Source organism: Chiloscyllium plagiosum, unplaced genomic scaffold, assembly GCF_037043375.1.
Source record: "Chiloscyllium plagiosum isolate Xiang-an unplaced genomic scaffold, Cpla_swu_hap1 HiC_scaffold_7, whole genome shotgun sequence".
Taxonomy (NCBI): domain Eukaryota; kingdom Metazoa; phylum Chordata; class Chondrichthyes; order Orectolobiformes; family Hemiscylliidae; genus Chiloscyllium; species Chiloscyllium plagiosum.
The window spans coordinates 58783789-58811282 of record NW_028270145.1 but is presented as its reverse complement, the minus strand read 5'-3'; the positions used below and the strand labels follow the sequence as shown (position 1 = coordinate 58811282).

The 27494-nt window shown below is 41.4% G+C and overlaps 1 protein-coding gene across 3 annotated transcripts in view; it reads right to left on the bottom strand.

The window, feature by feature from the left end:
• LOC122551600 (myosin light chain kinase, smooth muscle-like) overlaps positions 1 to 27494 on the bottom strand; it is a 424085-nt gene that overhangs the window by 157916 nt on the left and 238675 nt on the right. For all 3 annotated transcript variants that reach the window (XM_087989064.1, XM_043693744.2, XM_043693743.2), the window contains exon 12: positions 3639 to 3791. In XM_087989064.1, coding sequence (XP_087845190.1) covers positions 3639 to 3791 — 153 coding nt within the window. The remainder of the gene's footprint in view (positions 1 to 3638; positions 3792 to 27494) is intronic.

Genomic DNA, 27494 nt, shown 5'->3' with positions numbered 1-27494 from the left:
CACCACAGTTACAGTAACAGGTTACAGCTCTCCTCCATATTTAGGTGCAGTCTAGGTGCATGCACTGGCAATATGGGTACACATGCAGAATTCAGAGAGCGACATTCATTGAAAGAGGTACCACTCTTTAAATGTCAATCTACGACAACTTTACAATATAGATATGCCATTATTTTCTCAACATTAACTCATTACAGTTATGAATTTAGCAACCCATGCTGTCATGTTCAGTTTTAAGGACACGATGTATGCCTAAATAGATGATGTAGGCAGGAGATCCCCTCTTGTTTCAGTACTCGCTAACATTTTCTACAATTTCCATGTTCAATATATTTTTGTTAGAATGGGCTCCACCCTTGAACCTTCTGCATATTTCTAAGGCATAGATAATACATTCATGATCATCGAATCTGAAAACAAAAATATATTCCTTCCCTTGCTCGACGTCACTTTTAAATAAAGCAAACCAATGAGCTCCCTTTCTTCGATGAGCTCATGGAGAAATCCAGTAATGGGTTTGCTATAGAGGACCTTCACCTGAAAATATACCATTTGGGATTTGTGCTGATTGGCATGTAAACTGAGCTCTAACCACTTGTTCACCGTGCAAGTCTCATATACAAAGAAAATTGTGAGCATTAACACTATCACACAGGACAATATCTATCCTGACCAGATCATTATTCACAGTGTGTCATGCAAACTTGCAAATAGGCCAAAGTCCTGAAAAGTACCTGGTCAACTTCAGATTACTCCAGAAAGGCAAAGCACCTCAAAACAGCTTGAACAACAGATTGAGGAAACTATTTAATATTGCTACTCGTGTGGTTCTTTCCACGAACATAATGTTGCCATCAGTCCATAAAGGCCTGCATATCACACAATCAAGCAATAGCATATATGAATTCCAGGGCTTGTACAATGACAGGTACGTAAGCCATATGTCCCAACTGATGCAATCAAATAGCTGTGATCCAGATCGTGCACAGCCAACCAGCACTTGCAAAACTGCATTCCACAACTTCTACAGTTGGATGTGAATTTGTGATTGGGTAGCACATACTAAACAGAGTCAAAAAGTGTGGCGCTGGAAAAGCACAGCTGGTCAAGCAGCATCCGAGGAGCAGGAGAGTCGCGTTTCTAGTATAACCTTTTCATCAGGAATGTGGGAGGCTAGGGGACTGACAGATATTTGGGAGGGGGTGGGGCTGGATGGAGGGCAAGTGGGCTGACAAATAATTGGGAGGGGGTAGGGCTGGGGGTTAGGCAGCTGGGAATGTGATAGTTTGATGAAGGTGGGGGTGATGATGATAGGTCAGAGTTGAAGGTGGAGCGGGTGGGAAGGAAGATGGACAGGGAGGACAGTTCAAGATCTGGGATAAGGTGGGGGAAGGGGAGGTCAGGAAACTGGTGAAATTGACATTGATCGCATATGGTTGGAGGGTCCCAAGGCAAAAGATGAGGTGTTCTTCACCAGGTGTCGGGTGGCTACAATTTGTTCCAATGCTCCAACTCGGCACCGCCATCTTGAACTGTCCTATCTGTCCATCTTCTTTCCCACCTATCCACTCCTCCCTCCACTCCAACCTATCAACATCACCCCCACCTTCATCTACCTGTTGCATTCCCAGCTACCTCCCCCACCCCCAGCCCTCTCCCCTTCCATTTATTTTTCCTGCACCATACTTTTTAACTCTGATCTCTAGCATACTGAACGATCTTGAGCTCACTTAAAGGTACATTAAGAACCAATAAGCAGTCAAGCTTGTAACATTAATCATTTATACTTGTTAGAAATTACATACAATCAAATGCAGTAAAACTTTTCTGTAAACAAAAACAATATGTTTCGCCTTGTGCATATTTGAATTATCCAGGAACTTCAGCAGTCTTTTCTTTATGGCAATATCTGATCCAATCAACATTTTTTTCCTGGAGTATAAATTGTTGTGATTGTTTAGTATTCTTGCATTTATCCTGATGAATGCAGAACAAAATGATTTGGCCGCATGTCGTTCCTTGCAGAAAAATCTACTAATATGCAGAACTTTAATACGTGATATTATTTTGATTGCAAAAGTTTGTAGTGAACTTATATTTCAATATTGAAGTTATCTGCTCTGGTCGGAAAAATAAAGAAGTGTGGAATAGTTTTCCAAAGGGTGCAGAGGCGGAACATTCTCTCATTCCAGGACTAGGAGTGAAGGCCATGGCACTAAACCATGCCAGTCTAGTCTGGAGATGCCAGCCTGTTCCAAGGTTGCCAGCCTGGTCTGAGATTTTTGGCACAGTGCAATCTCAGTTGTCTGAAGGAATAGGAGGACTGGGGTGGGATAGATAGTAAATCAGACAAGTTTGGAAAGGTATGGCAAGTAAACTCACGAGACCTTGCAGTGAAAACTTCTCCAAAAAACTCAATCCAACTGGCACTTGGTTAAAAAACAAGTAACATTCAGCCTATTGTGTGGGAAAGTGCTGGAATTCTGAGAATCTTCGGTAGATATTTGAAGCAGAAGCAGGCTGCCAGAAAACTGTAACTATAAATAAGTATAAAAAAGAATTTCAAATGATAAACAAGGTGACTGTTTTTATCTACACTCAAAATGTTTGCAGCTTTGACCTCAGTCTGTGGGATGCGTTTTTGAAAGTTTATATAAAGGTACACATTAAGTTACTGAGCCATCCAACCAAGATAATACATACAAAACCTCTAAATATGGTCTTTGGTCATTTTGGGAGTAAGCTTAGTGCTTAGATTCTATAAGTTGCTGCTACAATGCAAAGACTTAAAAATGTTTACATGTTTAAATTGATGCATAAATGAGGAAGACCATGAGGAAGGGAGTAGCCAGTGTAAAAGGAAGGGTCAGTCAATGATGTCTGTCAGTCGGCTGCATTACATTGTATCTTGCAGGAGCAGAATGTATTTTTTTCCCTTGTGATTTCTTTTTAATGAAGTTTCTGATCTTTCCTCTTTACAACTTGCAAGAATATTAACTAAAATTAGACATTTCCCCAAATGGAAAATCAAATCAATTATATACTAACACGCTGATGCAATACACACAATGAATGGTGACTAATGTAGAACTTGGCATTGAGTTACCTATCTCCACTCTCAATGCAAGCAACTGAGGAATCCAAGACTGTGAGTGACGTAATTTTTTTCAAAATTTGATGGCAATTGCAAAACTAAACTATACAAAATACTCAATGCCTAACTTCATTGACAATTCAAGCAGCTTAAATGCACATAACATTTTTTATGCAAAATTGGTTCAGCACATCGCATTGAGACAATGCTCACAATGATTTGTGATTTGACCAAATTTGCTGCCTCCATTGTTCCCTGAGGTTGGTTTTGCTACTCTGGTCATGTTAATACCTAGCACTTCTAGAACTTTATAAGCCAGATGTTTTTCGAGCTGAAGGATTAAGAATAAAATCTAACCTATGGACCATGTTGTCACACTTTAGAAAATTCTAGACCAATGCTTGCGCAGAATTAAACCATTAAAAGAAATTGAATAAAAGGGTGATGGTACAACTACTATTACATGGAAAGCTCAAGTGAAATAGTTCATGAGTTTACCATATTAATTACATCTTTTAGTTTAGATATTTAATGGTTATCTTACCTTTAACTGTCACTTTAGCACAGCAAGATGTCCTTCCAAATTTGTTTTCTGCTACACAGGTATAAATAGCATCATCTTCTGGCAAAGCATCTTGTATATAGAGTTTTGCAATATCATTTTCAAATGAGCTGTGAGCATACTGAATGGGTGTATCTGTAGATTAAACAGGGAAATAGAAACCGTAAAAGACCATCCTCGAACAATATCGTGTAGCTGTTTCGTTAAATTACCATCACACCCCACTGGGATGTCTTCACAAAGCTCATTCTCCTCCATGAACAATTAAGCACATTATCTAATTTCCAAACATCCATGATCTGAGTGTCTGAACACACTGCTTCAAAATATGTATCTGTAAAATTGTTTACAAGGTTAGACGGTAAGATTCTTCCTACCTCTCTCTGTAGCCTGCAGCTTTGTTTTGGAAGATGATCAGCCTGCAAACCCTTCAAAATCTATTACTTGGAGCTGTCTGCAGTATACCCAAGAGGAAAGTCTGTACTGAACTGCTTTGACCTCCTCTTTCTTGAGCAAACTATCTGTAATCCCCTCTGTTTCTAAGAAATTCCTATTAAAATACTGAAGAACTCAGGAGAATGAAGTTCCTCATTGCTGATCCCCGCAAATTTAAAATAGTCCAAACTGTAGTCACAGATAGCAGAACAGGAACAAGAATTGCCATTCAATCCCTCAAACCTGTTTGATTATTCCAACTGATGTGCACATTAATTCCACATTCACACCTTAGTTCTATAAATCTTAATATCTTTGCTGAATAAAACAAAATGTTAACATTCAGTTTTAAATTCACAATTTACTCAGCTTCAGAAGCTGTTGGAGAGAATTACAGATTTCCAAGACACTTAATCACTTCCTGACATCACTTCTGAACATTCATAATAATGTGATGTGTCTTTGTTCTGGATTCTCCCAACAGAGGAATCATTATCTCGCGATCTCCACATTATTGTACCTGCCTATCCCATCAAATCCTTTCATCATTTTAAACACCTTGATTAGATCGCTCCTTAATCTTCTATACTCAAGGGAATATAAACCGAGTCTGTGCGTCTTGTTTTTATAACATATCACATCTATTGTGTTGCCTAACTTATTACTGGCAGTAAATTTGATTGTATGGCTTTCTATTCCTTCATCCAATTCGTTTAAAAATCTAATGAAAAACTGAAGGCTAAGGACAGGTACTTGGGTTCCTGTCAACTGGAGTACATACTTAGTATCCATACTCTACTAAACATATATCCTAACCAATAGCCAATCCATGCTAATATATTGTTTCCAATTTTATGGGTTCCCTTTGTACAAGCCCTTTATGTGTAATACTATGAAATGTTTTTGGAAATATACATTAGTAACATCCATCAGCACTCCCATTTTTATCATATTAGTTAGTTCTTTTGTATCCCAGTCCTCTTGAGGTAAAGCCCCATGTTCCACTAGCCTTTTGCATTATTTTTATATTTTTCTTGTATATGGATCTCTGCATACGGACATGTACATACTTCTGTGTGATCAGCTGTGTAATCACAGAATGTGGACAACTTTGTTCTTCACAGGATCCTCACCATTTGCCATTATTACTGTGACTTGGAAGCCAGTGTATTGTGTGTGCATGTGTTTGGTAGCTCCTGGGAACGAAGATGACCTTTGCTCATGGTGAGAATCTGTACATCGAGTCTGTTGATCTGGAGCTACTGCATGGTTGTGGCTGATGAGAAAACTCACCCACTCATACTGTCTGCCATTGGTGTAGCTGAATTTACAGGTTTATAATCAACTAGCTTGGCCATGATATGAAGTAGGATTTGAACTGGCAGTTGTCAAACCAGAGGTAGTGACAGTGCCACTGAGTCACAAGATGTCCTGTACCCAAGTGTTCATGCTGCTTGAGTGATCGGAAGGAGTCAATTTGCCTACATGAGCTGTCATAACATAGCTGAACATCTCATATGGGCGGCACGGTGGCACAGTGGTTAGCACTGCTGCCTCACAGCGCCTGAGACCCGGGTTCAATTCCCGCCTCAGGCGACTGACTGTGTGGAGTTTGCACATTCTCCCCGTGACTGCGTGGGTTTCCTCCGGGTGCTCCGGTTTCCTCCCATAGTCCAAAGATGTGCAGGTCAGGTGAATTGGCCATGCCAAATTGCCCGTAGTGTTAGGTAAGGGGTAAATGTAGGGATATGGGTGGGTTGCGCTTCGGCGGGGCGGTGTGGACTTGTTGGGCCGAAGGGCCTGTTTCCACACTGTAAGTAATCTAATCATACCTAAATGAGCTTGTGTGGTCATTTAATTTGCATCTTGGATCCCAATAAGATGATTATGGTTCATCTCATGTTGTCACACATCACATTTAAAGCCAAACCACAGTGCTTTTCCCTCTACAGATGCTGCCGCACCTGCTGAGTTTCTCCAACATGTTCTGGTTTTTGTTTCATATTTAAAACTCTTGGCTCCACCGTCATTAAACCTCTGATTTCTGTTTTGCTGCTGTCCTCTAGCCTCACCCTGTCCATGTTAAGAATGTGATTCATTAAAGAATTTATATGTGAGCACAGAATGAGGTTTTGTTATTGTGATCCTCAGCTTACAACCCTGGAAAACAATCAGAGTTTATGCAGCTGCTCAACATTTAAACTGGTCATGTAATTTTATTAAATCGTTTGGAATACCTCCAGAAATCTGTGCCTTAACATTAAATAGCAAAGTCTTTCATTTCTGTTATGTCCTGATTTTTAAAAACGAATGTCTATCATATGTCTTTAAATTGGGAAACCATTTTTCTGACAGTACTGTCTTGATTTCATCTTTCTTTTTCCATTTTCCTTTTGGTTGGCCTCTGCTACCGCCCATTTTGCATCTTTGCTATAATTCAGGTTTAACCCTCCTATCTTTAAAATGATCGTTCATAGTCCAGGCTCACAACACTTGCTTTGCATGATTGTAATTTGTTTTATATTCTTGTTTGCATCTAAAAACACAGCCATCTGCTATTGTAACGTCCCTCTAGTACTGCATGGGTTCAACTAAACCATTTAAGTGAACTGCTGTGAACTACTAAAATATTCTTGCATTGAATAGCGGAACTATCCAATTTACTTCTGGCAAACACTATTGTTCTGAATAAACTGTTTCATGTGACCAGAACATTGAGAAAAAGCTTCCTATTGGTGCCTAAAGCAAAGGAATTTAGGGGGGGGGAATCAAAGTCAAACAAATTTAAAACTATTTTTGAAAAAAAAATGCCAGTTCAGAACTTTGAGAGAGGAAAACTTGAATTTGTGGAGGAGGATCAGTCTGTAAGTACGTAAACTGCTGAATTTGTTTTATGTGTGGCTTGCACATTGTTACGAAAATTAAGAAAAATAAGACTGCTCCATAACATATACAGATATTAGATTAACTTCAGGTTTCTTAGATTTAAGAGTGAATTTAAAAACTACAGAAGGCATGTTGCACTAAAAGTACAACCAAACCATAAGAAGGAAGTTTTATGAAAATAGAATAAATGTATTTATAAAACTTAATGCCCAGATTTTGCTGTACACAAGAAAGATCAAGGTGGTTAGCTGTTATATTTATATTCAATAAAACTGACAGCAAACTTTGCCACTCCACATATGTACAGTCAAATGTGAATGCTGGAACAGGAATAAGCAACTAATCGGCCTTTTCCTGCTGCTATGTGCTTACATAATAAGCTTCCAACCACAAATCCATCTCATCACCAAGCCCACTTACCTTTACTTCCATGACATTGTCCAACTCTCAGTTTATGTGCTGCAAAAACCCACATGTATGCCTTTATTACCTTTAGCTTTGACAAATCTAATGTTCATCTGGCTGGTTTACCCATGTTTCGCAATTCATACACTTGAACTCATTCTAAACTCTGTTGGCCATGTCCCAATTTGCAAAGTCTCAATGATACATTACCCTTGTGCTTGCTGACCTTCGGTGACTCTGTGTTCAGCAATGCTTCAACTTTAGAATTCACATTCTCATTTTCAAATACCTCCATGACCTCATCCCTCTCTATCTCCTCCAGCCCTCCAAATCTCTCAGATATATACAGACCTCTCCAATTCTGACATGTTGAGCAACCCCAGGTTTAATTATTCTGATCACCCCCCCATCACCAGACCATACAGAACCTCATCACCTCAGGAGATCTCCCACCCACAGCTTCCAACCTCATAGTCCGGGAACCCCGCACTGCCCGGTTCTACCTCCTTCCCAAGATCCACAAGCCTGACCACCCTGGCCGACCCATTGTCTCAGCATACTCCTGCCCCACTGAACTCATCTCTAACTACCTCGACACAGTCCTATTCCCCCCTAGTCTAGGAACTCCCCACATACGTTCGAGACACCACCCACGCCCTCCACCTCCTCCAAGACTTCCGTTTCCCCGGCCCCCCATGCCTCATCTTCACCATGGATATCCAATCCCTCTACACCTCCATCCGCTTGACCAGGGCCTCCCAGTCCTCCGTTTTTTCCTCTCCAGACGTCCCCAACAGTACCCTTCCACCAACACTCTCATTAGTTTGGCCAAACTGGTCCTCACCCTTAACAATTTCTCCTTTGAATCCTCCCACTTCCTCCAGATCAAAGGGGTAGCCATGGGCACATGTATGGGCCCCAGCTATGCTGTCTCTTTTTTGGCTTTGTAGAACAGTTGATCTTCTGTAATTACACCGGCACCACTCCCCACCTCTTCCTCTGCTACATTGATGACTGCATTGGCGCCACCTCGTGCTCCCGCAAGGAGGTTGAGCAATTCATCAACTTCACCAACACATTCCACCCTGACCTTAAATTTACCTAGACCATCTCTGACACCTCCCTCCCCTCCTGGACCTCTCCATCTCCATTAATGACGACCGACTTGACACTGACATTTTTTACAAATCTACCGACTCCCACAGCTACCTGGATTACACCTCTTCCCACCCTACCTCTTGTAAAAATGCCATCCCGTATTCCCAATGCCTCCGCCTCTGCCGTATCTGCTCCCAGGAGGACCAGTTCCACCACAGAACACACCAGATGGCCTCCATCTTTAGAGACCGCAATTTCCCTTCCCACGTGCTTAAAGATGCCCTCCAATGCATCTCGTCCACATCCCGCACCTCCGCCCTCAGACCCCACCCCTCCAACCGTAACAAGGACAAAACGACCCGGTGCTCACCTTCCACCCTACCAACCTTCGCATAAACCAAATCATCCGCCGACATTTCCACCACCTCCAAACAGACCCCACTACCAGGAATATATTTCCCTCCCCACCCCTTTCCGCCTTCCGCAAAGACCGTTCCCTCCGTGACTACCTGGTCAGGTCCACGCCCCCCCCTACAACCCACCCTCCCATCCTGGCACTTTCCCCTGCCACCGCAGGAACTGTAAAACCTGCGCCCACACCTCCTCCCTCACCTCTATCCAAGGCCCTAAAGGAGCCTTCCACATCCATCAAAGTTTTACTTGCACATCCACCAATATCATTTATTGTATCCGTTGCTCCCGATGCGGTCTCCTCTACATTGGGGAGACTGGGCGCCTCCTAGCAGAGCGCTTTAGGGAACATCTCCGGGACACCCGCACCAATCAACCACACCGCCCCGTGGCCCAATATTTCAACTCCCCCTCCCACTCTGCCGAGGATTCAGCACTGTCCCCATGACTTGTCCGGACTTGTCCTACCTGCCTATCTCCTTTTCCACCTATCCACTCCACCTTCCTCCCTGACCTATCACCTTCATCCCCTCCCCCACTCACCCATTGTACTCTATGCTACTTTCTCCCCACCCCCACCCTCCTCTAGCTTATCTCTCCATGCTTCAGGCTCACTGCCTTTATTCCTGATGAAGGGCTTTTGCCCGAAACGTCGATTTCGAAGCTCCTTGGATGCTGCCTGAACTGCTGTGCTCTTCCAGCACCACTAATCCAGAATCTGATTTCCAGCATCTGCAGTCATTGTTTTTACCTACCTGATTCCAGGAATTCAGTTCCAGGAATTCAGTTTGTTGTTGGGAATGATTTGGCAGGATCCAAGGTGGAAGTGACACCCATTGTTGTGGAGAAACCCAAGGAAGACCAAGAAACTGAGGAGTTAAAACCAAAATATCCTGGCATTTTCCTAGTCTGAGTGGTAACCTGATCCCACTATCATAAGTCACAACATGAAGTGAAAAGTAAAGAGAAAGATGAAGGTGTTGAGTTCAGTTAGCGGACACCCTGTTTGATGTAATGGTGCAGGAAAAACCTAAACAAGCAAAGGGTCAGACAGAAGTGTTTACTCCTGAAAGACTAAGAGACTTGCAACAGCAAAACAAGACGATAAAAGATATATATTTGGATGTGTACTCTGAAAAGGAGGCAGACAATATTCCGGAGGGTCATTATCTGAAAGATAGCATCCTTAGGCGGAAATGGAGACCACAGCAGGTTAGTGCAGAGAAGAAATGGGCCAAACTGCATCAGATTGTGTTGCCGGTAGCATACAGTCAGGAGGTGTTATGGGTCGCACATGAACTAACTGTAGGAGGACACCTAGGGCTACAAAAGACTCAGGCTAAGGTACAAAAACATTTTTATTGGCCTGGAATGCACAAGATTGTGGTGAACATTTGCCATACGTGTCATACATGCAAAACGGTAGGTAAGTCACAGGCGGCAATGAAACCAGCACCTTTGTTGCCAATTCCCACATTTGAAGAACCTTTCATGTGGGTTATAATTGATTGTATAGGTCCCTCCCAAGAACTAAAAGTGGGAACCAGTATTTGTTAACCATAATGGATGTGTCTACCAGATTTCCGGAGGTAATTCCATTGCAGAGTATCAAAGCAAAAAGGGTAATAGAGGAGTTAGTAGCTTTCTTCACATGGTATGGGCTACCTAGAGAGATTCAGTCAGACCAAGAGTCAAATTTTACTGCTCAGCTGTTTAAGACGATTATGGATAGCTTAAGTACACAGCACTTTAAATCCAGTGCGTATTATCTTGAATCCCAGGGAGCTTTAGAAAGGTGGCATCCGACCTTGAAGACCATGTTGACAGCAAACTGTCAGGATTACCCGCATGATTGGGATAAAGGCATCCCATTCATATTGTTTTCCATTAGCGATGGCCCAAACAAATCTACTCAGTTTACTCCCTTCAAGTTAATATTCGGGCATGAAGTGAGAGGCCCTTTGAAATTAACTAAAGGGATATTGACAGTACCAAAGTCAGAGGTTTTACACTTAGATTGTGTATTGGAAGTGAGGGAGAGACTAAATCGAGTAGGTGAGTTAGCTAAACAGCACTTAAAGAGGGCACAGTATAGAATGAAACAGATGGCAGATAAAAGCTCTGATACGTAGACGTTTTCCTGAGATACGTAGACTGTTACAGTGATAGGAGATCCCTTCAAAGCCAAGTTTAGTGGTCTCTATCAAATTGAGAAAAAGTTGAGTCAGTTGAACTATCCAGTAAAGATGCCAGATAGAAAACAAAGGTATCAGGTATGTCATGTGAATGTGTTGAAACCATATTATACTGGAGAGAAAGAACTGGAGAAACAGGTGTTACTGCCCCACAGAGTGAGGAATCAAATCCAGATGATTTGGATTTTGATGTGCCTCAAAGTAGATTAAGAAATGAAGAAGTCCTTGAGGAGTGGGATAGGTTAGTAAGCTCTCTGTCTCAGGTGCATAGAACGCAATTGAAAGATTTGTTACTGCAGTACAAGGCTATACGTAAGAATCAGATGGGGAGGACTAATGCTATTGTACATAAAGTAGACGTAGGCAATACTACTCCAATAAAACAACACCCCTATCGGCTTAATCCTTTCAAAGCCAGACAGATCCAGAAGGAGGTGGAGGCCATTCTCGACGAGGGCACCATCGAACCAAGCCAGAGCGAGTGGAGTTTGCCGATCGTCTTAGTTCCCAAACCGGACGGGACTCAATGATTCTGCGTGGATTATCAGAAGGTCAATGCTGTCACAAATTCGGGCTGATATCCAATTCCTAGCTTGGAGGACTGTATTGAGAAAGTTGGACAAGCCAGTTACATCACCAAATTGGACTTCATGAGTGGTTACTGGCAGGTACCTTTGTCAGAGTTGGTGAAAAGAATTTCTAGGTTTGTAACCCCAAATGGCCAAATCAGTTTAAAGTGATACCCTTTGGAATGAAGAATGCACCAGGCACATTCCAAAGACTCATGAACAGAACTGTGGCTGGGTTAACAAACTGTGCAGTTTATCGATGATGTAGTGATCTTAAGCAGTCCTGGAAAGATCACATGGTACAGTTGGCAGAGCTCTTTGAATGACTATGAGAAGCAAATCTAGTGATAAACTTAAATAAAACAGAATTTGCAAAAGCAGAGGTGACGTTCTTGGGACATAACATCGGTCTTGGAAGGTTAATCCCACTGAACGAAAAGATGAAGACAATAAGGAATTTCCATGACCAACCTCAAAGAAAGAGGTGCTTCAATTCTTAGGACTCAGCAGATTCTTTCGGAAGTTTGTTCCAAACTTCAGCAGTGTAGTGGCACTGTTCACCGATTTGCTGAGGAAGAACACAAAGTTTCGGTGGACAGAACTACGCCAGGAGGCATTCGACCATTTGAAATCGATACTAACCACCAAACCAGTTTTAGCTACACCAAACTTTTTAAAACCCTTTAAAGTCGTCTTCGAGCTAGCGACATTGGAGTTGGAGCTGTACTCCTACAGGATTTTAAGGATGGGATTAAACTGCCAGTTGGTTACTTTTCGAAGATCAACACCCACCAGAGGCAATACTCCATGATCGAAAAAGAACTATTGAGTTTGGTACTGGCCTTACAACATTTTAATGTGTATGTCACGAACAATGTGTCGGAGATGGTTGTGTACACGGATCACAATCCGCTTATATTCTTAGAACACTTTAAAGACAAAGTTTGATTTAGATTTAGATTACATTTAGATTACATTACAGTGTGGAAACAGGCCCTTCGGCCCAACAAGTCCACACCGACCCGCCGAAGCGCAACCCACCCATACCCCTACATTTACCCATTACCTAACACTATGGACAATTTAACATGGTCAATTCACCTGACCTGCACATCTTTGGACTGTGGGAGGAAACCGGAGCACCCGGAGGAAACCCACGCAGACACAGGGAGAATGTGCAAACTCCACACAGTCAGTCGCCTGAGGCGGGAATTGAACCCGGGTCTCAGGCGCTGTGAGGCAGCAGTGCTAACCACTGTGCCACCGTGCCACCCACAAAGTGGGCGAAGATTTGTAGCTCGGGTGCTTGTTGTTGTGGTTCTGTTCGCCGAGCTGGAAGTTTTTGTTGCAAACGTTTCGTCCCCTGGCTAGGCGACATCATCAGTGCTTGGGAGCCTCCTGCGAAGCGCTTCTTTGATGTTTCCTCCGGTGTTTATAGTGGTCTGTCCCTGCCGCTTCCGGTTGTCAGTTTCAGCTGTCCGCTGTAGTGGTTGGTATATTGGGTCCAGGTCGATGTGTTTGTTGATGGAGTTTGTGGATGAATGCCATGCCTCTAGGAATTCCCTGGCTGTTCTCTGTCTGGCTTGCCCTATGATAGTAGTGTTGTCCCAGTCGAATTCATGTTGCTTGTTGTCTGCGTGTGTGGCTACTAAGGATAGCTGGTCGTGTCATTTCGTGGCTAGTTAATGTTCATGTATGCGGATTGTTAGCTGTCTTCCTGTTTGTCCTATATAGTGTTTTGTGCAGTCCTTGCATGGTATTTTGTACACTACATTAGTTTTGCTCATGTTGGGTATTGGGTCCTTCGTTCTGGTGAGTTGTTGTCTGAGCGTGGCTGTTGGTTTGTGTGCCGTTATGAGTCCTAGGGGTCGCAGTAGTCTGGCTGTCAGTTCTGAGATGCTCCTGATGTATGGTAGTGTGGCTAGTCCTTTTGGTTGTGGTATGTCCTCGTTCCGTGGTCTTTCTCTTAGGCATCTGTTGATGAAGTTGCACGGGTATCCGTTTTTGGCGGATATCCGTTTTTTCCTCGATTGTTGCCAGATTTGAAATAACCATAGATGCAGGAAAAGTCAATAGTTTTATCATGTTTCTTCAAGACTGAGGAAAATTTTAGCTAATCTGGAAAACCAGATTAAAAAACATTCTATAACATTCTGTTACATTGTCAGAGCAAAGTATACATTGTTAATGAGGGTAACTAACATAAATGTTGGGTGAGGACAGCCCAAAGCTGGCCAAATCCTCATGGAAATGGATGGAGCTTAGGGCGCCTCCCCAATTTCTGTTCATCTCGCTGGGACCAAATCACAGTTTGGATCGCATGAGATGTGCAGATCACTGACAAAAGTTAGCCAAAGTGAAAGACCTGCACCAGAAGCAAAATAAGCCCCTAATGGCACCATTGACCAGAGGGAAGCGGATAAGACTTAATCTGATTTTGAATCTTGTGATGGACAGAAGCTGGAAGATTGCTTAGTTCAGCACTTCATACACTCAGCTCAGCTCACGACCCAACTTGGAGTCCTGCTCCACACGTTTGAGAAGCCCTGAACTAGTTTGAAGCCAGTGGGACAATCTCCACAGGGCCTCACAGTGTCTGACTGCAAAAAGTTACCTGGAAAATATTGGGAAGGTAAACAGAACAATAAATTCATGAAGATGGTAGCCATGATGTGGAGGTGCCGGTGTTGGACTGGGGTGGACAAAGTCAAAAGTCACATAGCACCAGGTTATAGTCCAATAGGTTTATTTGAAATCACAAGCTTTCAGAGCACTGCCCACTTCACCTGACAAAGAAGCAGTGCTCTGAAAGCTTGTGATTTCAAACAAACCAGTTGGACTATAGCCTGGTTTCATGTGACTTCTGACCTTGTCCATAAAGATGAGTAGCAGTTCAGGAAATTGGACAGAATATGAAGAACAATAAAGATTGGGATAAAAGATTAATTTTAAGGGAAACAGCAGAGTGAGGGAAAGCTAGCTCAAACACAAAAATAGATAGTAAGAATTTTTATAGGTTTATAAAAATAACAAAGAATAAATATAGTCAGTGTTGGTTCTCTCTCTTGAGACAGAGAGTCTGGGAATTAATAATAGAAAATAAGGGAATGACTAGTGAATAGAACAGATGTTTTATGCACTGTATAGGATATAAATAAAATCCCCCCAAAATTGTAAAGCAGAATGTGAGAGCGAGGAGCTTAAAACAATTACAATTACAGAGAAAGCGCACTGGGAATACTATTAGGACTAAAATCTGACAAGTCCCTGATTCTCAGGTGTGCTGATATAGTAGATGCATTACTTTTAATTTAAGAATCATAGAATCCCCACAGTGTGGAAGCAGGCCATTTAGCCCATACCAACCCTCCAAACAGCATCCCACCCAGACCCACCCCTCTACCCTTTTACTATAACCCTGCATTTCCCATGACAAACCCACTGAGCCTGTACATCTTTGTACTGGGGGAAGAAACTGGAGCACCTGGAGGAAACCCACGCAGACACGGGGAAAACGTGCAAACTCCACATAGACTGTTGCCCGAGGGTGGAATGATATCTGGGTGTGTGGCACTGTGAGGCAGCAGTGCTAAACATTGAACCACTGTGCTGCCCCAAACTCTAGAGAATTTTGGAAAATGTCCCATCAGATTGGAAAATAATGAACGTGATTCCTCTACTTGAGAAAGAAGGGAGACATAAAGAAACCTAAATGTCATTAACATCTGTCAGAGGCAAAATGTTAGAACATGTTGTTGAAGAGCTTAAAATAGGGCACTTAGAAAATATTAATGCGATCAGATAGACCTCCCGTGGTTTTGTGAAAGGGAAATTATTTAGACTGATTAGTTAGAATTCTTTGAGGAAATAATAAGCCATATAGATAACCAGTGGCAGAGCTGTACTTCAATTTTCAGAACGTATTTGACAAAGTGCCACATCAAAACTTAAGATACAACAGAAGAGCTCATCATATGGGAATAGCATTTTAGCCTGGACTTATTGGCAAATAGGAAGCAGGAGGTGGGGATAAATGGATCATTTTCAGGTTGGCAAAGGTGTGATGGTGGTATGCATAGTGATCAGTGTTGGGGCCTCAATTATTTATGATCTTTAGGAATGACTTTGATGAAAGGGCTGAATATACACCCGACACATTTGCTGATGATACAAAGTTAGGTGGGAAAGTAGGCTGGAAGTAAGAAGCTACAAAGGGATACATAGGTTGTGTCAGTGGGCAAAAATGGTATATAGAATTTATGTGGTATAATGTGGGAGAATGAGAATTTATTCACTTTGTCAGGGTGAATAGAAAAACAACATATCATTTAAATGGAGAGAGATCGCAGAAATCCGAGGTACAGAAGGATCTGATTGTACATGAATCACAAACATTTAGTATGCAAGGAACAAGAAATGATTAGAAAGAAAAATGGAATGTTGTCATTTATTGCAAGGGGAATGGAAAATAAAAAGAGATGTGTTTTGCTACAGTATTTAGAGCATTGGCAAGTCCACATCTGATGTACTGTGTACAGTTTTAGTCTCATTTACAAAAGTATGTAAATATATTGGAAGTAGTTCAGAGGCTGTTTCTCGGCTGACACTCAGGTGGAAGAGTTGTGTTACGAGGAGAGATTGGACAGGCTGGGCTAATAACCACTACAGTTCAGAATAATGAGAGGTGACCTCATTAAAATTGATATGATTCTGACAGTGCTTGACAGGTCATGTGCAAGGATATTTGACCTTGTGGATGAGACCAGAGACAACACAGTTTAAATATAAGGGACCAAAACAGAAATTGCTGGAGAAACTTAGTAGGTCTGGTCACGTTTATAGATAGAAAACAGAGTTAATGGGTCGGGTCTGACGACCCTACTTCAGACCTTTTATCCATTCTGACGTGATCTCACCGGACTCAGAACTCTCTGCATAGATGCTGCCAGACCTGCTGAAATTCTCCAGCAATTTCTGTTTTTGGTTCAGATTTCTAGCATCTGCAGTTCTTTGTTTTATTAAAAATGAGGGGTTTTCCAATAAAGATTGGGATGGGGATTTTGTTTGCTCTCCCATTATGTGTCTTTCAACTTTTCCCAAGGAAGTGGTTAACTGAATCCTTTGCAGGGTAACTGAATCTTTTTGAGACAGAAGTAGATAGATTCTTGATTAACACCACAGGTAAAGGTTAATTGTGGCAGTCAGGAATGTGGCGTTGAGGTCACAACCAGGTCAGCCATGAGTTAATTGAATGGTGGAATGGACTGGAAAGGCCAAGTGGCCTACTGCTGCTTTTACTTTGTATGCTCGTATAACCAATGATTTTTTTTTGACTATCAAAAATTCTTACTAACTCAGCCATGAATAAATTCAATGACCCAACCTCCATTGCTTTCTAGAGAACAGAATTCCACAGAATAACAATCCTCAGATAAAAAGAAAAACTTTCATCATTGCCTTAAAAGTGAGGCATTTTTTGTTAAAAAAAGTCCCCCACAGTTTTAGGCCCATATGGAAACATCCATCTGTTATTCACCCTATTAAGTCCCACTAGGATCGTATATGTTTCAATAAGATCATCTCTCATTCTCTTAAAGTTGGTACTTTATTGGGTAATGATTTTAACCCTTTCAGATTGATTCCTAACATCTCCTGCCCAAAGAATTTTCCAATTATTAATGTATGATTGAGTATAGAATTATTTTTACCAATACCCCATACTCCACACAGCATCCCCGACTCCCTGCCACCCCAACCCACCCACTACCTACCCAGTCCTGACCGTAAAATATAGGAAATCTAGAGGCTTCACTATTCTCTTGGAAGATGTTCTCTCCAGACCTGAAAAATTGGTACTTTAAAGGGACAGCGAAGAGAAGGTCATTGATTTTAATCCTTTCTCTTGATAGTCTGAGGTCCGTACACCTCTTTCATTATCAAAGCCCTCATTGGGTTCATCTCAATCAATAATTGATAGACAATTAACATATAATTAAGTAAAGTTCTTGCAGTTCCTTAGTATGACCTCTTTGTTAGTACGAACAATACACAATCCCCAGCCTGCAACTATTCGGATGAGTGTACTTTTTCAGTTCAGATCCCTGATCAGTGCCTAAGACCAGAAGAAATAGGAACAGGAGTAGGTCATTTGGCCCCTTGAGCCTGTTTTGCCATTCAGTAGGATCATGGCTGATCTGGCATTCCACATATCCATTTTCCTGCCCATTCCCTTTAACCACTAATTTTCACAATGATCAAGAACCTATCCACCTCAACATTCCCTGGAGTGTCGAAGGCTGAGGAGTGTATAGACTTGTATAAAATCATGAAGGGCATGGAGAGGGTGAACAGCCAAGGCTTTTTTCTCCCCCCAGGATAACTGAGTCCAGAATTAAAGGGCATAGGTTTAAGATGAGAGGGAAAAGATTTAAAAGGGACATAAGGAGTCAACTTTTTCCACACAGAGGGTGGTACATATATGGAATGAGCTGCTGGAGGAAGTGTTGGAGGCTGGTACAATTACAGCATTTAAAAAGGCATCTGGATGGGTATATTAATAGGAAGGGTTTAGAGGAATATGGGCCAAATGCTGGAAAATGGAATTAGATTAATTTAGGATATCTAGTCAGCATGGACAAATTGGACCAAAGGGTCAGATTCCCTGTGACTCTATTAAATATACACAAAGCCTCTGCCCCACAGCTCTCTCTGGTAAGGAGGTCCAAAGACTCACAACATTAAGAGAATAAATTCCTCCTCGTCTCAGTCCTAAACTGATGCCCTTTTATGTCAAGCCCTTTAAGAATCCTTGTGGTTTCACTGAGATCACCTTTCATTTGTCTAAATTCCAGTGGGTTGAGTGCCAACTTGTTTAGCTTTTTGCTCATAAAATAATCCCTCCATACCGGGGATTATCCTAGTGAACCTTCTCTGAACTGCCTCCAATGAAATGATATCTTTCCATAAATAAGGGTAACAAAACTGCAGCACAGTACTCCAGATGTGGTTTCCCCAGCATCTTGTACAGTTCAAGTCCCTACTCTATACCCCTATTAGTCCTATCCTAATTGTGACAACCATCGTGCAAGGTATAAACAACTATGAGTCGAAAAGTGAGGCGCTGGAAAAGCACAGCAGGCCAGGCAGCATCCAAGAAGTAGGAGAGTCGATGTTTCAGGCATAAGTACTTCATCAGGAATGTGATCGAAATGTTGAATCTTCTGCTCCTTGGACGCTGCCTGACCTGCTGCACTTTTTCAGCACCACACTTTTCACCTCTGATCTCCAGCATCTGCTCCTCACTTTCTCCCAATTATGAATGTCCTGTTGTGTACAATAACACTGATCCTTAGTAGATGTCCAGACGGTCTTGTAAATGTAAATATGAAAGCAACTTCCTTAGTAGAATGAGGAGCTGAATTGTCAGTTTCCTGCCCAACACCAACCTGATGATGCCAAACCACAAGGGAATGGGTTAGATCCATTATTTAGCAGCAACCCCAGACAGAAATAAATATTCTTCAAGAGTGAATTAACTGTCCTGATGCTATGCTCAGCTTTCCCATTCACTTGTGGGCAGGCAAGCACATTCAAATCTAGAACTGGTGGCTCATTGCCTGAAGTAACTACATCATAGTTACTATGCTGTTACTCAGGCAAGTCTGAGACAACCACTTCTGTATTCATGGTGTGCTATTCTTAACTTCCAACCATTGGGAGAAATAATCAATGACAATGAGACCAATAATATTAATAGATCTGTGGACACATGTGCCAATGGTCTGGTGAGGAATGTGCTGGGTATCAACAGCTCTCAATGTTTTGTGCATGGCATGGGTCTTGCAATTGGTGAAGACATTCTCAACACCCTCAGGGACCACTACACTAACTGAGCTCCGGCTCCGCACTTCGGTGATTTCTGGTGCAGCTTCCCTGGGGCATCATTCCAAAGTGGAGATAAAGTGACCAGGCATTCGTCATATGTTAGCATGACATCCACATTTGTAAAGTGCTGTTGGTTTAATGATGTGTTTTCCTGGCCAACCAGCTAGTCTTTTAGTCTGGACAATATTCAACATAAGACCAACAGATGTGGAGAAATGTCTGGTCCCTCAACTGCTCCTATTGGATCTGGCTAAATCAATTGCAGCTTGCTGGCCCCCAATGGCACTTTGTGCTTAATGTATGAGTCAGTTTTGTGAATAAAATTCAATCTCATGCTTGTTGACCATTGCTAATTTGCTGTCACTTGCTGTCATCACTGTATGTATTCTGATCAACCCATTGTGTTTTCTAAAGAAAGATTTATGAATTCTATTCAAATAAGGTGCTTGATCTGAAATAGCCTCAGCAGATGATAGAAAGCTACCACCTGAACTGGTGGAAGAAAGGATAGTGAATCTATTGATATATTTAATGATTGTCCTCCTTTAGGGTATTTCTGCAACAGTCTCTTTTTGCTGACAAGGTCCCAAAAGAAAAAAAAGCCAAGAGTGAGAACAGCAGATAGAAGCTGGTCAAACACAGATGATAGTTTTGATAATCCTGATTGAAAATGTCAAGCTTGCCTGAAATTTGCTGAGGTGAGTTATGGATCGCAAGTAATACCTGGTTCTGGTATTCTTTCATTTGTACTTTCCAGTCTTCATATTTCTGAATGGTCACTAGTTTGCAGAGCTTCTTGCTTTACATGGGTGAGAGCAGCAATGATGTTAGTAATTCCTTCCTGCAATCGTGGTCATTTTCCTTGTGTTTTGTGTTGTTTCCTCCAGCAAGAGAGGGCAAGAGTTAATGAATTACTGTTTATAAAGGGAAGTGGAAATGTGTAAGGCTTATGTATATGATGCACATATTGAGAGGTGCAGAAGAAGCAAGGTGGAATCTGGATGGGGAGGTAATGAAACTGAAAGGCAAGTGCACAGAATATGAAGAATGAGCATTACGAGGAACTAATCTTGGATGAAGTTGTACTTTGAGAAAGAGATTGTGTTGTACCTGATGTGCAGATAAGAAAGTAAGGAAAGTTTGTTTGGAACTGAAGTAGAGATGTGGCAGCGTTCCCTTGTAACCTTAAGCTGAACGATGTGAAGGAGGTGAGAGAATGGTGGAGCGTGGTACAGGAGGTCTGAGAGATGTGTTGCCAGCTGCAATTTAGAGAGGTGCAGGGGTGAAGGCATGTACTTGCTGGACTTGGCATCAATGCACCTTGTACATTGAGCCCAGATCTTGGGTGTGAAGCTAGTGGTACAAATTCCTCAGGCATTTTTTTGGGCCTGCTTCATGCTGATCATGAATATACTTCTGCTGCTGCTCAGGAACAACAGCTTCCCTCCTTGTGCACATTCCTCCAGTGCAGTCTACAGGGCAACATCAAAAAACCTGGGAATGGCCCTCGACTCATAGCTGCACAAATGTGTTCTACAGTTTGGAAAGGAAAAATCCAAGTAAGCAAATTTAACCTTATATTCAGAAGTGTATTGTCACTTTAAGGAGGAGTTGCTTCAGAAACTCCATGCATCCTGCCGGTAATTTGCCTGATTTCTGACACAAATGGGAGGCAGGTCCATTTGCTGAATGGAAATGAGTTGTGGGAGATAACATTGCCTGTATCTTCCCCACTTTGCTTCAGATTGAATATCAGGCTTTCTTACCTTTCCAAATTTTCTTCCAGATTTCTTCCCCTGTCTCCCTAAGGTGCTAAGGAAATGAAACAAGACATTTGTATCTAGACTTTTTTTCTTGAACCCCATAATGTATACATTAAGAATTGAAATGTGAACTAAATGCTGAGAGAAAAGTAAATATCAACATGCAATATTTAGTTCATTGTTGCCAATGAAACTGAGGGGTGAAAGTCAGCTGTTAATAGTTCAAGTCACAAAATTGCAAGATAGGCTTTTGATCTCATCCTTTGAGGATATTAACTGTGTGAGTTTCCTGTTACAGCGTCTGTATATTAAATGACTTCAATGTGTTGGCTTAAAAAATCATTTTTGGCAACCAATCGCAGCTTCTGATCACACTCTCCCAATATGGAAATGCTTCCTAACATCTGTATTAAATTAGCTTTTCGCAATCTTTGTCCTGTGCCCTTTTGTCCTGTTGTTCCACTATTTATGGAAGTGCCAACTCCTTTATAATATCTTCTGGAATACTATTTTGAAAGGCAAAACAAATAAAATGCTGAGCAACATAACCAGAACATGTAGGGAGGCAACAACCTAGTGGTATTGTTGCTGGCCTTGTAATCCAAAGACCCATGTCATGTTTTGGGGAACTGGGTTCGAATCCCACCATGGCAGATGGTGGAATTTTAATATAATTTTTAAAAAATCTGAAATTAAGAGTCAAATGAATTCAATGTTGATTGTCAGGGGGAAAATCTATCTGGTTCATTAATGCCATTTAGGGAGGGAAACTGCCATCCTTACCTGCTCTAGCCAACATGTGATTCCAGACCCACCATGTAGTTGACATTTAACTCCCTACTGGGCAATTAGGGATGGTCATTAAATGCTGTCCTAGCATTTCATCCCGTGAATGAATGAAAAAAACAATTAGACCAAATGGTTGAGAAAATCAATCTCAAACTAAAAGTGACCAGTAATAGTAGACAAGTCTTGTTCATGGCGACACAAAAATATATTTGAATGCTGTAAAGATGACTATTTGATCTCCGATCTTAGTTCTAGAGTCATTGAGTTATACAGCATGGAAACAGACCCTTAGGTCCAACTCGTCTGTGCCAAACAGATATCCTAAGCAGATCGAGTCCCATTTGGCAGCATTTGGCTCATACCCCTCTAAATGCTTCCTATTCATGTATCTGTCCAAATGCCTTTTAAATGTTGTAATTGTACCATATTCCACACCATCTCTTCTGGTAGCTCTTTCCATGCATGAACCACACTGCTTACTGAGAAAAAGTTGCCCTTAGGTCCCTTTTAAATTTTTGCCCTCACCTTAAACCTATGCCTTTTGATTCTGGACCCCCCTACTCAGGAGAAAAGATTTCCATAATTCACCCTATTCATGCCCCTCATGATTTTATAAACTTCTACAAGGTCACCCCTCAGCCTCTGACACTCCAGGGAATCATATCCTCAGTGTATTCAACCTCTCCCTAAAGCTCAAACACTGCAATCTAGGCAACATCCTTGTAAATCTTAACTAAACCCATTCAAGTTTAACATCTTTCCTATAGCAGGTAGATCTGAACTGAACACTGTATTCTAAAAATGAACTCACCAATGTCCGTACAGCTGCTAGATGATGTCCCAGTTCCTACACACATTGCACTGGCCAATGAAGGCAAGCATGCCAATGCTTTCTTCAGCACTCTGCCTACTTGCAACTCCACTTTCAAGAAACTGTGCAAAGGATTTTTTCAGAAACTATGGGGATCTTATAATCATTACAGAGAAATGTGACATTTGTTATGGAATCAGTCAGATTACCAAATTTATGTTATAACCTGACTAGGGACCAGTAACGTTTTTATTAAGCTAGACAAAACGTTGCCTACCAGGCACTTACTGAAACAATATCATGCAAATCCATGCTTTTTTAACAAACAAAAATAAACATTATTGTACAAAGTTAGAAGAGCAATGCGATCTAATATAAAAATAAGATTTATATTCTAATACCCAATACGAACATGAGGTAAATATGGATAATAGACATAATGTAATCAGATTCAAAAGGAATGCATCAAACTTCAAAAGTGGTCAAAACAAATCTCATGGATTTCAAAGAAACTCCAAGAGGTTGACGAAATTGTAGGTTTTATTAAAACTTTAGATGGAATTTCTTCACTTTTGAAATCCTAATTTTGGAGTTCTCACATAAACCACTCCAGCATGGATAATCTCAATGATTGCTCACATCCATATCTTTTCCTGGGACTGCACTTCCTTAGATTTCCTGCGTTCCCCTACCAAACTAGCCATTGAGTAACCCATACCATTCTGAATTATGAAACGCTAGAGAAAGTTAGACTTTCAGATTTGAGTGACGTTACTGAGGTATTTAAGAAAGTAAATGGCATGAAGAAGGTAAACCCTAAATATTATCTTAGCCAACACAGGTCCCCAGAGGGAAAATGAAATTTAAAAATAAGAATAGGACATGATCCCTTTGGATGTACTATTTTGAAGCATATCAGATGAGTCAGAACTGTATGTGTTATTCACAAGATTTATTGGTTTTTCCTTCTTGTTGATAAGAAGGCATACTTAGGATGAAAATTTCAGGGAACTCTTCTTCTCATGTAAATTGATACATAGAATAGATGCTGAAATAAAATCATGAAGCCTGCTTCACTCCTATGTCACAGCAGCCAGAACCATCTGCATTTTCCCATGTGTCACCTGACCAACTATTATTACAAACTACTTTTATCTGTTCTCCCAGTAATTGGAGTCAACTTATTCGACCAGACAAGTCACCGCAAAAATTTTTTCTTGCTACCTGATATGATTTGGACATCATGATGAAAATATTCAATTCCAGCAATGGAAGAGTGATGGTGCATAATGATTACCTGTCCTAAGGATATATTGATTGCTAGCCTTTTCCACAAATATTCCAGTATGATAAAATGCTTAAACATACACATGATTTGGAGATGCCGGTGTTGGACCGGAGTGTACAAAGTTAAAAATCACACAACACCACGTTATAGTCCAATCAGACAATCACCTGATGAAGGAGCGTCGCTCCGAAAGCTAGTGTGCTTCCAATTAAACCTGTTGGACTATAACCTGGCGTGTGATTTTTAACTTTAAACATACATAGTGTATGTGTAATAATAGATGATATAATTTTGACAATATCCCAATTTAAACTCCCAAGTTTTCATTTAACACATTAACTGTTTCTCGTTTGCTTGCATGGCAAATAAATAAGGATTTTAGATTTTAACTTGCTCTTTTTGTTGTTATAAATTTGGAAAAGATGTATTCTCATATGATTTATTTGGTATACGCTCTCCTTCTACTTTCCTCTTGACCTCCTTTATCTTTTGACTTGCCTTGATTCAATCTGATTCTTCAACTAAACTTCTCTCCTTTCTTGACAAAATTTGTGAATTGAACTTTAACACCCCCAACTGTTTTTAGTAGAAACCCAAAAGGGTTAGTTAAAATGGCAAAGAGGTATTCCTTATCTATTGATTTCCCACCATAAAGTAGCCATGCTGAAGCTTTTAAATTTCAAGCTGTGAGGACACCAATCCAAAATTGTCTGGCTTCTTCTCATTAACATGTAGCTCAGGACCTGATCATCTTTGGACATGAGAAAGTGTTAGGGTTTTGGATATAACAACAATAACTTGTATTTATGTGGCACTTTTAAGGCAATAAAATATCCTAAGGCACTTTGCAGGAGCCATACCACACAAAATTTGACAACAAAGCAATTACTGAAATATTAGGTTGAGTGGTCAAAAAGTTAGGTTTTAAGGAGAGACAGCAAGGGAAAAAGGTAAAGGAGCCAAGGGGTTCAGGACTGGAACACCAGAGGTGGTTCAAGGGCTAACCACTAATACTGGCACTATTATAATTCAAGAGAAAAGAGTTGAAGGAGCATTGATATTTCAGATGCTTGTAGGGTCAAAAAGGGGTTATGGAGATAGCAACTGGTGAGGCCATGGAAGGATTTGAAAATAGTAGGAGATTTTTAAAATTGACCCATTGAAATACTGTGAGCAAATAAAGATCATCAAGCACTGGGGTGATGAGTGAACAGGGCATGGTATAAGGTAAATCCACAAAAGCCCAGAAAAACAAGTTAAAAAAAACCTTTTGTTATACAATATTAGGAGCAGGTATATTCCAATGGGCTCCTCAAGGTAACCTTGAATCTGCCTTCATTTTCCCTCACTGTGGGCGGCATGGTGGCACAGTGGTTAGCACTGCTGCCTCACAGCGCCAGAGACCCGGGTTTAATTCCCGCCTCAGGCGACTGAATGTGTGGAGTTTGCACATCCTCCCCGTGTCTATGTGGGTTTCCTCTGGGAGCTTTGGTTTCCTCCCACAGTCCAAAAATGTGCAGGTTAGGTGAATTGGCCATGCTAAATTGCCTGTAGTGTTAGGTGAAGGGGTAAATGTAGGGGAATGGGTCTGGGTGGTTTGCGCTTCGGCGGGTCGGTGTGGACTTGTTGGGCCGAAGGGCCCATTTCCACACTGCAAGTAATCTAAGTCTAAAAAAAAGTAATCCTCGTGACCACCTTCACCCCTACCCCCTCTCCCTTTAAAACCAGCCGCCTTTAAGACTATCTGGGCCCTGTGCCCCTGCTTTCAGATGTCTTTGCCACTTATCAGATCACATTCCTACCCGGTGCTTAAACTGTTACTTTAGTATTTCTGTTCGTTTCTGTTGTCTTTGCAAGTAGCTATGTTCTTTTGAAGCATCTCCCATATGATGTTTTTCAAGAACTTCACTTTATTATTGAAAGGTTCAGTTTTCAATGGTAGATTCCAGTATACATTACCCTTATAATGAGTCATAATCCTTGTGTTTGCTACAATTAATACCGATAAGGGTTTTAACTTTATGGACACAATTCCAGTCACAGCTGACCATATCAGACTTTAGATGCCCTGAAAAACTGAAACATCTGGTGGTGGTGGGCGAAACTAAAAGGCCGTAACAAATAGATTTGAAACCTTTTTGGACCCAGAGATACCACACCACAGTAGAGGATGGCATATTATTATGGGGAGCAAGAGTGATTGTCCTGAGTAAAGGTCAACATCAGATACTGGCTGAACTCCAGCAGCACCATCCAGAGATTTCCGAAATGAAGATGTTGGCGAGGTATTATGTCTGTTGGCGATAATTGGGTGCAGACATAGCCAAGTCAGTGGGGCAGTGCTCAGGGTGGCAACAAAGACAAAAATTACTGGCAGTAGTAAAACTGCATGCATCTTTTGCAATACACAGACACTGGAAGCGGACAACAGGCCATTGTTTACCAGCAAGGAATTTGCATATTTCCTAAAGTCAAATGGCATTCGACATATAGGGTCAGTTTCATACCATCCATCATCCAATTGTCTGGCAGAAAGCACAGGTCAAAATTTGAAGGCAGGCCAATCTTTGAAGACAGGTTTAAAGAAACAGTCGACAGCTTCACTAGATACCAAACTGTCCTAGTTCCTATTTGATGATAGGACCACCTCTCATGCAATGACAGGGATAGCTCTAGCAGAATTGCAACTGTGGAGAAGACTCTGCCTCAGGTTAAACCTGATCTTCCCGGTCCTGGTGAGGGAGGGTGAAGCAGCATCAGGAACACCAATGCCGGATACAAGACTGCTAAGCGAGAGAGACAGTTTACTTTGGGGATGAGGTTGGGAATGGTCCTGCATGGGTAACAGGTATGGTCAGCACAAGGTCAGGTCCAGTGATGTATACAGTTCGGGTAGGTGTGACAGTCCTGAACAAGCACGTGGATCATATGAAAACTGCCCACTCACAAACGGTGTGGGAGCAAATTATGCCTGGCTCCTCGACAGCCTTTCTAACTGTTCTGGAACCCATGATTTGCAGATGCTGATGTTGGACTGGGATGTACAAAGTTAAAAATCGCACAACACCAGATTATAGTCCAACAGGTTTATTTGGAAGCACTAGCTTTCAAAGTGCTGCTCCTTCTTCAGGTGGTTGTAGAGAATAAGACCATAAGACACAGAATTTATAGGAAAAGTTTACAGTGTGATGTAATTTAAATTATGCATTGAAAAACACCTGGATTGTTTGTTAAGTCTCTCACCTTTTAGAATGAACATGTTGGCTTCAGTTCTTTCATATGTAAATCACAGAACTTTTTTAAA